We start from the raw sequence: 14,045 nt of genomic DNA, 5'->3' as shown, positions 1-14,045 counted from the left end.
CTGGGAGGGGGCGGGTCCTTTCACACCGCTTGCTGTGGCGTGGGGCGCGGCCGCCAGTCAGCCTTGAACACGCTGAGAGGTGTATTCGAGATTGCGGCTCGTCTCTCCTTGACGCGTGGCGCAGCCTTGGGTTTGCGCGTGTGAGCATGGGGCTGGCGTGCTGGCTCCTCAGTGAAACGTTTGCCGGGTTTAGTACTCGTTACGGCACGCAGGCTGAGAGGAGGCAGCAGCTGCTCCTGCTGATAGCAAAGCTCACGGCCTAAGGTGCAGTATTTTACAGCTGGATTTGTGGAAAAGTAAGTCTTGTGAGTAGAGGAGCTGTAGCTGGAGATGGGCCCCAGTTGGCAGCTGGAACTGCTGCAGGGTGGTGGGGGGAAAAGTGGATCTCCCAGGAAAGCAGGAGGCACAGGTCATGTGTGTAGTGCGAACAGTACACTAACAGTATTGCTAGCACCTACTGTTCTTGTGTCGGATTAGCAGCTTTCTGAGAAGAGCATCATGGTAATTTGTATCTATCTGTCATGGTTTGACCCAGCCGGTAACTGAATACCAGGCAGCTGCTCACTCATCCTCCCCTGTCCCTGGGGAATGGGGTAGAGAACTGAGAGGGTAAAGGGAAGAGAGATTCATTGGTTGAGATGAGAACAATTTAATAAATGAAATACAATAAAATTGAAAATATTAGTAATTATAGTAATAATAATATACAAATGAGTGATACACAATGCGAATGCTCACCACCCAATTACCAAGTCCCAGCCAGTTCCCACCTAATCCTGAAACCGCAATCCCAGATGAGTGAGAGAATAACTTCCTGCTACTCTAGCTACTAAGAAGAAGACTAACTCTATCCCAGCTGAAACCAGGACAGTATCTTGTGGTCTCTTTGTCCTGTGACTATATGGAATTTACCTGACTCCTTGCGGCAGGTTCCTACACCCTGCCTTAGTAAGAGAAGAGCCAGTCTTTCCTGGGGCTGTGGTGCTCATGGCCTTGTAAGGCCTGCACACAATCGCAAAGCAACATCACCACTGCTGCAGAAAACATTTCTTACAATAACTGATTTCTTCTGTTACTCAGTTACAGCTTGCAGGAGTTACCATTAAAAAGTTTGTTCAACAAAGTCAGGCAAAAGAAGTGGTTAAGAGAAAAAGCTTTTTAAGCCCAAAGAGGGAGAAGTGAACACAAAAGGTGTGGAAGCTTAACGTGTGTAGAAACATAGTTCACACTACAGAAACAGCTGCTGTCATTTGTGGGACAGGAGTGAACTTGCAGGTTACTTGAGCGATGGTATGTGTAGGTGTGGCTATAAAAGGAACAGGGAAGAGGAAAAGTTTAATGGCTTCGGGAGAGCTATGAATTCATTTTATTTTTGTATTTATGTATAAGCTCTGACAGCAAGAAACAGCTGAAACAACAAGACACTGCATTTTTTGGCTACTTATGAAATCAGAAGAGGTAAAACTCCCCTGACGTTCTTGTAACAGCTCTTTGGTGTTATAAGTGTACAGGGTAGAGGTGGGGAGGGATAGATGATATCTGTATATTGAGGTAAAGCACAGTGGTTTTGGTCTACTTCTTGAGGCAATTTTGGATGTTCAGAATCTGGGATCCTTCTTCCTTTGGGGTGATTTCTGAACAGCTAGAGTATGGAGTTAGCATTTAAGTCATACAGGTTTCATTGTGGGGAGGCAGAGATTTAATTCTCTTTTTTACTACAGAAAATGCCTCCTGAAGATTCAGTGGGGAAATTCTGGAAAGCTAGTATCATTGTGGCTAGTATGTGATTTTAGCAATATGTGATTATTGTGGGTTTTTTAGAACTTTACATGTTCAGTTTTCTTGTTTGCTTGTTGATAAATCTTGAAATCCTTCGCCATTTCCGGTCCTTGTAAATGTGTGTGTGTGCTTGAAATGTGCTGCTAAGTTACCTTGGAAAAAGAATTAGTCAGAAACCTTTTTGCTAAGAAGTAAATAACTTTTGCTTGACAGAGTTAGGAGAATATTACAGTATGAATGGCTGCTCTCAAAGTGGGTTGCAGAGGAAAGTTCACTGAGCAGAGGTTGACCGTGATGCCAGTATGCTACGGGAGCGATCTGATCAGGGTTCAGATCAAGTGCAAAGCTCAAAGATCATGCAGGATGTAGGACACATGGTTTGGTCAGTGACTAGTAGAAGAAAGCATGTGCCTTTTGATGTTTGTTTCATATAGTGGCCAAAGCAAATGCAGTATTGCACCTATCACTATCTGAGCTGTTCAGTGCTTGGCTTCACTTGTATGTCTTGGAAGATGCATTTTAGTGCCTTGCCTTGCTCTCAGAAACCATGTCTGAGCTCGTGCTGCCCAATTGAGCCTGTGGTGGTTCTGTATGAAATAAGTCTTCTGAAAACTAGAGCATCAGTAACTGGCATGACTATAGTGATCTGAATTTTAGTTTTACACTGTCTGTGTGAATAATTCCATATTGATATTTCATTGCAAAGCCTTATGGTGTGGTTTCTTGGTTGTGCCACTTAGGACTGTAACAAACAGGAGACGCATGTTTCTTCAGTACTTTGCAGTGTGACTCTAACTGTCAGCATACATATGATACTGTGCCTGTAAGACTGCAGACCAGCTGAAAGGAAGACTGGCCAGAGCCTGCACTCCTCAGATTTTTCTACAGAATGACAAACATTTTTCTCAATGCACTATGATAGGACAATCCAAAACTAAGATTTATGCTGAACAGGAGAATTTTTAGCTAACTGGCTATGTTTCTCTATTTCAGTACAGCATTATGGAGTACAGCTAGAAAAGGTGAGGCAGCCTGCACTGTCCAGGCTTCACTCCTTGATGCAGCCCCAAAAGGCATCGCAGAGGTACTATTGAAACCACATTACTCTCAGAGTGTCACTGCCAAGCTGCACAGGCTGTCTACTAACATGGCAGATCACTTACTAAGGGAAATCTAGCATTGATTTCAGTTTCCGAAATTCAAACGTCAAGTTGGAAGGGATGAACAAATGAGCAAATGATCCAGTAAGACACAATATATACCACTTGCCAATGCAAGGAGAAAAGAAGGCAGATACCGGCAATTGCTGGTAACATGGAACATGGACTGTTTGTTTTACTCTTGCATCATCTCTATCTTAGGTTTAATATTTTGGTGCCCGTAATAGAAAAGTGAGAAAACATAAAATAATCACACTAGCTTTACAAAATAAATAACGTGCAAAAATCCTCGGGACACAAGATTCACATCCACCACAAATACAGTCATGCACACCAGTCAAAATTATTCACTAGTGTTAAAAGAAATGGCTGGCAAGCCTGGCTAAACCTGTGCCCTGTGTAAGTTAGGAATAGTACCCATAGCTATTGTTTGGGGAGGGGAAAAGGACTGGCAGAAGCTGTTTAGACTCTTTGCAAGCTATTTAATTCATGAGGTAATTTCTCCACTGTGGTACGCTGTGTTTTAGAATAGCGTGCCTGGGTGGAGGAAGAGTGCGGTCTGTCGGTTACAGTAAGATCATTCTTTTTTCATTATGCACGAGAGCTTCCGATTCATTGTCATTTAACTAATAAGCAAGAAGATACAATGGGAGGGCCTCCTCCTCCTTTGTATTCCAACCCTAGAGTTCCATACACACACTTTTGGAAGTTTAGCTGATGCCCTTTTAATCTGGTGAAGAGTAAAGTGTGAAAAGTTCTTTATATGTGCAATATTTGCAAATGCAGGCAAGTTTCCCACCTCAGAAAGTCAAATGGTGCAGTAATCAGAAATATATTTTAGGAAGCAGAAAAATCTGGCTTGACAAGGACATCTTATATAGTTTTGGAAAAAGCACTTGACCATTTTTCTTTGGTGTCCTGTTCACAAACGATGAAGATTAATGTTCCCTCTCTCTGTAAGAACACTGAGGGTAAACACTTTATTAAAAATAAACAGAAAGTATCAATCTGTGAAGGATTACATGTCAATCAGAGAGCCTCAATGGTTATGAAATGTATAGTATTACATAATGACTTTAAGGCCTAAAATCTGGGCTAAGACTGTTCCAAACAAAAAAAATGACATGAAGGCCTACAATCCTTAGTAAGCTGTACAAAGGAATAGAATAAGTCTCTTACCTGCATTTAAACCCATTTTCTCCCCTCCTTTTATGTTGTCAGATTCATATGAATTTACTAAGAACCAAAGAAGACATGAAGGATGAGAAAATAACATCTCTTCTCATCTATTTATTTCACGTAGGTGCTACAGTTTGGGGTAAGTTTTAGCTCTATTGTTTATGAAAAATAAAGACAATTATTACTCATTTTTTAATGGCGGGGGATTAACTAATTCAGACACTGCTTGTTAATGGTAAAGAGTTGATTTGGGGTAATGTAGGACACTCCCAAAGCAAAAGATGACTGTTTGGGAGGTGGCTGCATGGATGGCCAAAGCCACCAAGCACATTGAGCACCCAAGCTGTTACCTGCCAAGGTTTCAGCCCCATGGCTTGGCTGGTGGAGTGTGTTGTATGACTGCTCAGCAGGCAGTAGTTGTCAGGTCATGCTGAAAATGGTTTGAAGTACATTCATTGAATTTGTGCTGGGTTGGCTGAGGAAAAGTCATCTGGATTGCCCTGCCAGCTGAGCTGGAGAGTGTATCAACATTTCTGAGGAGACAGCTGCAGCCAGAGACTCGCTACCAGCCTAAAAGGTTGTCTGGCCTTGGCCAAGAAGGTCTATGCAATGATGCTAAGTTAATGCAGTCAGTTTTTAAAAAGATTAATTTAAAATTATTTTTTTATACCAGAAAGGCCTAAATTAAGTGTTAACAGCAATCAGATGCTATGGCTTGTGTGAACTAATGTTGAGGAATACACACCTTAATTACCTCCAGGGGCTGTGGCAGAGCTCCCTGACATGGTCAGTGATTATGAAGCTGTTTCAAGAAGTTCTGTCCTTCTTGGCAGTTGCACCATCATGTCCTTTTTTTCTGTGATGGTACAACTGCTTGGCACTGTGTGAGGTTATTGGTAACCCAGGTCATTGCAACATGGCACTATGAACGTTTGAGCGAGTAGCAAGCTGCAGCTCAAAAGGTTTTTGAGGTTGAAGGTGGTGCTTTTGGAAATGCAATTGAAGCTCAGGTGCTAAGGTGGTTTTGTGCCAATTTGATTACGTAGGTGCTTACTCAAGATGTCTGCTTAAACCAATTATAAGTTCAGAGACCAGAGCTGTGCATTATAATATTGATCAAAATGAAGACACTTACTTGCTGTCCCAGAGACACGCTTGGTAGGAATGTGCTGCCTGCCAGAGCATTTTTTTGTCAGGGATAAGGGGGGGCAGAAATATACTTGCAGACTAAATTTAATTTAATTTACTTATTTGTACTTACGGGCTTTAGGTTTTACAGAACAGGAAACAGTAACGGGGCTGTTTTCCAAGGATTGCATCCTCCCATGTACTTTCCCACCTGGGGATGATGAAGTAATTTACTGGAAGAAAGGGGACAAAAATGTGCACAGCTACTACTACCAGAGGGATCAGCAGGATATACAAGACCCGGATTTCAGACACAGAACACACCTTTTCCATGAGAACATTCCTAAGGGAAATGCTTCCTTGAAACTTAGTAACTTGACCGTGACTGATGAGGGCTCTTACAATTGCTATGTGGGAACACAGCAACGTAAAACAGAAGTGGAAGTGATGCTGCATGTAAGAGGTCAGTAAGACATCAAAAGTGGATCACATCGGTGGAAATGGGATTACACCAACAGATTTTCTCATGTTATTTCTCACATGGAATCAAAATCCTCCAACCCAATAGAGCACCTTTTGGGCCTGATGGTGTTATCAAGCAATTAATTTTCTCTGGGGAAATGTTGTAACATGAGTTGAAAAGTTACAGTGCAGCACTTATTCTTCTAACCAACTGCACCATGATTTCTAAGGGGTGATTAGGTAATATACTTGAGTTTTAAAACAATATATGGCCTCTCAGAGCAGTACAGACCCTGGCATTGACAGTAAGTAGTGCTATGCTTTCTTCTGAAATCAAACGCAGATTAAATTTTTGTTGTGGTTTAAACCTGGTTAGCTGGAAATCACCATGCAGCTGCTCAGTCACCCTCCCCCCTCCCACGAATGGGAGAGAAAATTAAAGAGGGAAAGGGAAAAGAGACTTTGAGATAAGAATTTAATAACTAAATTACAATAAAATTGAAAAAAAGATATCATTATAATAATATACAAATATATGAATATACAGATGAGTGATACACAGTGCAGTTGCTCACCACCTGATGACCAAGGCTCAGTCTGTTCCTGGCTAAAGATCTGAAAGCAGAGAGAGTCCCAAAACTGTGATCTCAGAAAGGAGATAAGAGCCAAAGTGTCCAAGAGACCGAGAGCTGACTGAGAGAGCAAGATGACCCCAAGAGAGAAGGACATGACCCAGAGAGAGCGAGAGCTTCCAGACAGACCCTCATCTATATACTGGGCATGGCATGCATTATATGGAATATACCACTGTCCAGTTTGGGTCTCAGTCCTAAACCTAGGGTTGAATTCTAGGCTAGTAACTGGGGCTGTGCTCCCTCACAGCTTCTCCTGCACCTGCAGACACTGGCACAGCAGAGAATCTGAAAAGTCCCTGACTGTCCTGGCAACAACTATAAACATCACTGTCCTATCAGCCACCTTTTCAGCACAAATCCAAAACATAGCATCTTATTAGCTGCTATGAAGAAAGTTAACACTGTCCCAGCTGAAACCAGGACAATTTTGTTCTCAGTTACGTTTATTTTTCCTAATGTTATTTCAAAAGACCAATCGCTTCAAGTTAAAAAGGATTTTGAAAGTAGTAGGATTTTTTTTTTAATCTACAGTTTCCTCTTCTTATGCACTGGAATACAAAAAGACAGACACAGGAAGGATGCTGAAGTGCTATGCCTTCCTCACTTACCCAGCACCGCGTATATCTTGGGTACAAGGCAATACATCCATCCAAGAAACAAATCAGGAGGAAACCAGGGATGGTGTTCTCTATTCTCTTAGAAGTTACCAGAAAATCATAAACACAGCTGATCCTTACTACTGTCATATTCATCTCCCGCATGAAGACTGGGCTGCTGAATGGAAAATGCAAGGTAGGAATGAATGGAAGTCTCTTCCTGCATTGTTACTGAATGTCACAGCTGGTTTCAGAGCCAAATTAAATACAGTATTTCTGCAGCAGGGCAACACAGATATGAGATGGTGCAAAAAGATGTACCTTGCTCTTTGAAACTCATCTGTTACAATTACAGCACAGCATATGTTCAAGAAGTAGGGATGAGAGGGGCTAGCTCACATTTCTGTAAGTTAGCTTTACTCTGAACGTTTCTTCCATATCAGTTTCACATTTCACGAAGTGCCTAATAATCAAACTTTATCAAGGAAAGAATGAACTTGGACAAAATACATTGAAACTTTACTGAAGCTATGAGTTATGTGAAGGAGGTGAAAGCTTGCCTGCTGCACTAGATGCGTGTGCTCCTTACTCAGTCCATTTCCCATTTTTTAACAGACTTTTTTGATCCTTTGATTGTACTTCTCTTCAAGTGCATTCTTAAGTGCCCAGATTGAGTGCTGGGGATGCATGGGAGTGGAGCGCAACAAGCACTGTTTGCATTTGAGCAAACAGCTGCTCATTTTGTTAGTTAATGAAAAACAGGGCTACGAAATTTCAACTCTGTTTTGTCCTCCTCCTGAATTTCACTGAAAATTCAGTTCAAGTAAATAACCGGTAACTTTCAACCTCTCCTGTTTCTTAGGAAATATTTTTTAACTGGATCAAGCACAATACAAGAGCAATTCCCTTGTGAGATGTGCATGGCTGCTTCCATTGCCCTGATTTCCCCATAAAGTGTACCCAGACACTGTCAGTTCCTAATCTGCTGTGTATGCTTCAGAACAAGAGTGCAGTTTTTAATTTACATGCAACAGCATACAATATGGAAGATTTCAAGTATGGCATCATAGCAGGTAGCAAGTGCACTCTCAGTGTCTATCTTGTTAATCTATCCTTTCGTCCACAAGAGGAAAAATGTACATTTCATCACACTTTTGCTTGAATTTCCCTTCATCCATCCATTCCCTCATTGGAACATTTTGAAAATATACTGCTTTCCTTTTCTTTGTATAATAGCAGTGTGGGGTGCAGTTTTGTTTTGTTTTGTCTTCATGCTTTGCAGCCGCAAACCTCTGTTCATTCAGCCCACAGAATTCAAGAGTGGTTATACCATGTCAAAATAACATTATCAGTTTCTTCGCCAGCAGACTGCCAGCCACCACAACCTCCTCTATTTTTCCTTCCTTTGCAGCAAATCCCTGCTGTCAAAATGATAGTTGTGCTATGGTACTAATTTGGCATATATTAGTATTTTATACATTGGCTATTAGTTCCACTTATTTGCTCCTTCCTTCCGCTTCCTTTTTTTTTAAAAAGGTATTCATTAATTGTAAGTGTTCCACACAGACAGGTAAAGTACTTTCGTCCACCATAGCTAAAAGTTATTTCTAACTAAAAATAATCTTTTAATTAAATTATGTTGTAACTGGTTTACCCTTTTGCTTTAAATGTGCAGGTATCTGATTAGTTGCATTTTCTCTCTGCTTCCAACATGCGGAATTTCGTGCTACTTTATACAGTAACTTAGACTAGGCTGAAACACTTTTATTAATGAGCCCCTCAATTAGAGTAGAAATAGGCAAATGAAAACAAAATAGTATTCATAATTGTAGCTAATACCAATTAGATTTTTTTTAAGGTAAGATAGGTTTGCTTTTAAAATCTTCAGATGCTTCTAGAAGCATACTGTGATGTTTGAATATGGTATCAAAATGGTGAAATATGTTTTTATATTTATCCACAGTAGTATCAGAACAGAAAACCTTCAGAAAATGTCTAAATAGCCTTCACAGTATTTTCCAAAAAAATTGCAGAGAATTCTTCAATTATCTGTTTCAGACCAACTGTCCAACGTGGAAGGAAGTAGCACTACAATTCCTTGTGAATACAGCAATAACACTGCAAACACTGAAGGTTTTGTTGTTGTCTGGACGTTAAACAGAAACGCCGTGATTTCACTCCTGGCCTCCTTCAATGGTACATCTCACTCTTACCAGCCTCGAGTCCAGATTAACCAAAATGACTTTTCACTGATGCTGCGTGATCTTACTTCAAACGACAGTGGAGAATATGTGTGTAACATTTCAACACCTCACTACACAAAACTTACTGTGAGAACTTTGCAAGTTGGTAAGTTGCTGCTCTTTCAGTTTCAGAGGATGAAGACTAGTGAGGGGAATACAGAGCCAAAGGGTCAGTCAGAAATCTGTAAAATATTGAGAAAAATCATCTTGTGTAATTAGTACAGGTGGGTAGAAGAGATATTTTGTTATAGTTATCCCAGGAAGAAAATGTTACCTAAAATGTATTTATTTAAAGACTTGAGATTTCTTTTTTTCAGTCAGCAGGTTGTTCTGGCAAAGGTCTCAAAATCAGTGGCTGCCCTCGGAGCTGAGGGCACAGAGAAAGACTCAGAATCATGTCCTAAATGCTCCTCTAACAGCCAATACGGTCTTTAGAGGTAGCACGGAGATGAAGGGAATGTGGTATAAATTTGCCTGCAGAAGAAATTTTGTTGAGGAGAACACACAGTTGGTGTTTTCAAAGCTTTAATTCTACACAGCAGGGCTTTTTTAGACCTGGGGATATATATGTTTATATGCATGCCTGTGTTTTTATGAACTGTAGTAAATTTCCAGCTGTGTAGTCTTAGTTACAGTTATTTCATTGTCTCAGGTTTCAAGGAGACTTCGTGATTAACTTTTCTATCTATTGAAAACTCTTACGGAAGGTTAAAAACAATTACACCAGCTTTCTAAACTCTGTGCAAACAAATTACAGATTTGTTCAGAAATGGTATGCTGTTTGGGATGCAACCTCCTTAAATTTCAGTCCAAAGAGACGAGTTAAAAAACATCCAAACAGTAGCACATAAGTATATTATGCAATTAAATACCATCACCTAAAAGAACAAGAACTAATATAGGGCACCTCATTTGTTTTTTTTATTTAAGAAGGAAAAGAACTTGGAACAAGCCAGTAGGACATGAAAATCAGAGGCGAGACAGCAGAAAAGGGGCTAGAATAAGTGATAATAATTGCGTATTTTTGTCTTCCTTTCTCCCCCCCTCCCCTATGATAGCTTAGTTTCAGTCTGAAATCTTGATGTAGGGTGTGTTTTAAAGGTCAGTGGCTATATGCAACCTGAAGAAGGGGTGATAGATTAAAGAAAACAATTAAGGCAGACAAACATGCTTGCAGCTCAAATTCCAGCATGATCTTCCTTATCCTGTAAACCTGTAATATTGTGCTTCTGAAGTAGAGAGCTTTGGACCCCTCCAAGGAGTTACACATTTAATCTGGTGCCCCTAACTTACATGCATAAGTCCATCAGTCTCCACATACATTTACTGGAGTCAGACACATGCACCTGTCCAGTCCAAATGTGATCTGGGTCATCCTCTATAAGTGCCTTTCTCTAGCTGCTCTCTGCAGGTGGGTCTTAGAATAGACATAGGTGATATAAATCCCCTCTTTAGTGGCTAAATTCCTGTGCCGCTCACAGAATTTTCCTACTTGTGGACCAGAAATACATTATACAGAACAGAGAAGGCACCAGAGAGATTAGCGTCTTTGTGGCAGCACAGGCTGAAAGCAGATAAGCAGATAGAAACAGTAGGGCGTAAGGAAATGAGCTAGATCAGTATGTTGAGTGATGGTCACAGCACAGCAGCTGCTCAATCATCAGAAAGATTTCCAAGGGGCACTGAAAAGGACAGTTTTATGGGGAAAAGTGAGATGAATTTACAATCATTTTGGAGGCCATCTGTGTAAGGAAAGGTTGCGGCTTAAAGCTGCTCTACCAAAGGAACTGACAAGATGTGAACATAGGTCTGCATGTGGGGACAGAGCCAAGCTAAAGGCACTGACTAGATTAAATGCTCTAATTTGGCAGTTCTCATTTTTGAGCTGTTTGCTAGACATCCACAGGGAGTTTCCAGAGGACTGCAGAATTTTCAGATTCTTTAGACAAGATGCACCAGTGGAAAAAGAGCCTGAAGTAGAAGAACTGTACTTAAAGGAATGAGTCCTCCAGGTCTGAGTTCTCACATATTGTTGTAATTGGCTGGAGTAATGAGACGCTTGGTGCTGTGCAGGACCAGCCTCTGCTAGACGGGCTCTTATCTCCTGTGGAATCCATTGTTACCACCCACCTGAGGATCTGCTGCTTCTTGTGCCTGCCTGATTGCATGGTTGTGTCATGAAGATGGGAAATGTTCTAGATGAAGGTTGCAAAATTTTGCAACAGAAATAATGAAATCTGTGATCCAGGCTGGATAACGCTCACTGAGTTGTTCTACTGGAAATCAGCAGTACCGTTAGTGGTACCGAGCACCATACCTGGAAGCAGTGTTACCCTACTGGGCAGCTGAGTGTTTTTAAATTTAATTTGTATTAAGAAGTCATCAAATCACATTACACGAGAACACATGGAATTTTGTATAAGCACAGTTAAGTAAAATAATCTGCTTTCAGCTATTCACACGTAAGTCATTAAAGTAGCACTTTAAAGTCTTATAGTATGGGTCAAGTGCCTTGAACGTCGTTGTATTAGTAACATTAAAAAGAAACAGAGATGTTCTCCCCAAATCATTGCTTTTACATTATAAATAAGAGAAAAATCAAAGCTTCGATATACTTATTGAACAACAGTGAACATTGATTTGTGATATAAAGCACTTCTGTTAAACTTTTTTGAATTTGTATTTTTAAAGAATATTCAGGTAACACTGGGAAGATTGTGATAGGAGTGATTGTTGCACTGGTGCTGGTTACAGGAGGCTGTTTCTGGATCTGGTTCAAGGTGTGTACAGTCATTAGGGGATTTATTTTTAAAGGTACTGTTAAACTTAAATCCAGACCTTGAATGTTTGACCAAAATGTAAATTTGATTTTCATGGGTTAAAGCATACAAAAAAGATGGAAAATATAGGATTATAAGTTTCAGCACAAATAAATTGACCTAATTCTTGTTATTTTCTATGTCCAAAAGGTCCTCTTTGGTACATCTAGGGCCCCAGTTACTATTTCAATTATATCCAACATCAAAGCTCAACAAAACTTCAGAGTGAAAAGTTATACTAATTGCTTTGTTTAGGAGACTGTTATAACCATATGGTCCCTGATTTCATGTCTCCACACATCTGTCCTAATTACTAGAGTAATTGTCTTGTTTAGCCTGGAGAAGAGAAGGCTCCAAGGAGACCTAATAGGAGCCTTCCAGTACTTAAAGGGGGCCTACAGGAAAGAGGGGGAGGGACTCTGTATCAGAGTAGCAATATGACAAGGGATAATGGTTTTAAGCTGAAAGAGGGCAGATTTAGATTAGATATTAGGAAGAAATTTTTTCCTGTGAGGGTGGTGAGGCACTGGAACAGGTTGCCCAGAGAAGCTGTGGATGCCCCATCCCTGGAGGTGTTCAAGGCCGGGGTGGATGAGGCTTTGAGCAGCCTGGTCTAGTGGGAGGTGTCCCTGCCCGTGGCAGGGGGTTGGAACTCGATGATCTTTAAAGTCTTTTCCAACCCAAACCATTCTATTATTCATATTCCAGTTACTTCCTTTGGCTTATCTTCAGGTGGATGCATTTTATTCTTATGCATTTGCAATAGGCTGGCGCTGTCTTTAGAGTATTCTGTCTCCTTGCTTTGCATTTGTGGTGGGTTCCTTAAAAAAGGAACTTTAGCTCTTAGTCCTTAGGGTACATCTTTTTGTGTCTGACAGTACAGCCCTGACCATGGAGATAGACCTTTGAACTCTCTGGGCCTCTTAAGATTTTGTCACAGCCTGAATTTGGTAAGGTTCAGGAGACATTTTACAGTGGTTACCACGAAGTTTGACAAGAACACACCAGAAAGCCAGCTCTAAAATGGTTGAGTCTCAGTCTTTTTTCATTTTTCTGTCACTTAAGAGATTCACTTGCATGCTTCTTATTACTTGGTTTTAATGCTGCATCTCAAAAGCATGTTCATTTAAGCAAGATTAATTTATCTTGGGACCTGTTGAGACCGTTAGCATATCATAATCAGAGGAAGTGGAACTGTTGGCAGGTTAACTCAGCTCTGGTTACGTTGCTGGAGGATGAGATGGAAGAAACAGGAATGTTTCTGCACTGTTATGTGGATGTTTATTTTACTCAGCTAATGTTAAAATGGAAAATATTGACTAAATTTACACATCAGTAGTTCTTACAAGCATTTTTGTTTTGACTAGAAATGCAGAAGAGAGATCATATGAGCACCTTGACATACCGGCAGAAAATCCCTCTCTGAACACACCTTTGCTATTGAGATTGCTGCTGGAAGAACAAAGAGTTCCTTCACCTTCGCTATTGAGTTACAGAAAGAGCTGCACAGAATTGTGATTGTCTGAGCAACAGTAACAAGCAACTGAACTGACAAAAAAACCAAAAAACAGAAACAGACCCACACATAAGTCAATTGAAACTTGTATGTGAAAAGTTGACATGAAAAACTGGAACTTGGATATCCTAAAGGGACAATGAAAAAGTTTCCACAGAAGAAAAACCAGTTTTGAGGTATTTTTTTATTTTTGGTATGAGGGAAGGAGAGGGCTTACTGTTTGGCATTTCATTTAGTATTTTAATTTCAAGCAAAGACAACTTCCCTGTTTAAAAGTGGAAAAGATCTGAGAGAACAATCTTATTTCTGAGCCACAGGCAGTCCCAACAGGACAAGTTACTCCACAGCATCTCCTGCAGCTGGCGAACAAAAGTCCTTTGGCTGGTAGCAGTGGAAGCTTCTAAACTGACTGTTAATATGAAAAAGTTTACTTTGTGCTTTTCTACAAAACTCATACTGACTCTGACTGGCAGGACAGATGGAAGCTGGGTTATCCCAGCTTTAAGGGCTGTCCCCCTGGACAAGTTT

The 14,045-nt window shown here is 40.6% G+C and overlaps 1 protein-coding gene across 1 annotated transcript; it reads left to right on the top strand.

Annotated features, from left to right (window-relative positions):
- Positions 1 to 5,388: 5,388 nt before the first annotated feature.
- Positions 5,389 to 11,185, top strand: HHLA2 (HERV-H LTR-associating 2; the record flags this gene model as incomplete). Its single annotated transcript, XM_010081348.1, has 3 exons — positions 5,389 to 5,709; positions 8,998 to 9,288; positions 11,079 to 11,185. Coding segments are annotated over 3 exons (719 nt in total), but the record flags the coding sequence as incomplete, so codon positions are not given.
- Between the last annotated feature and the right edge of the window lie 2,860 nt (positions 11,186 to 14,045).

Source organism: Pterocles gutturalis, unplaced genomic scaffold (genome assembly GCF_000699245.1).
Source record: "Pterocles gutturalis isolate BGI_N339 unplaced genomic scaffold, ASM69924v1 scaffold20314, whole genome shotgun sequence".
In the NCBI taxonomy this organism is placed as follows: Eukaryota; Metazoa; Chordata; class Aves; order Pterocliformes; family Pteroclidae; genus Pterocles; species Pterocles gutturalis.
Note: the sequence above shows the minus strand (reverse complement) of the source record. Positions and strands in the feature narration are given on the sequence as shown.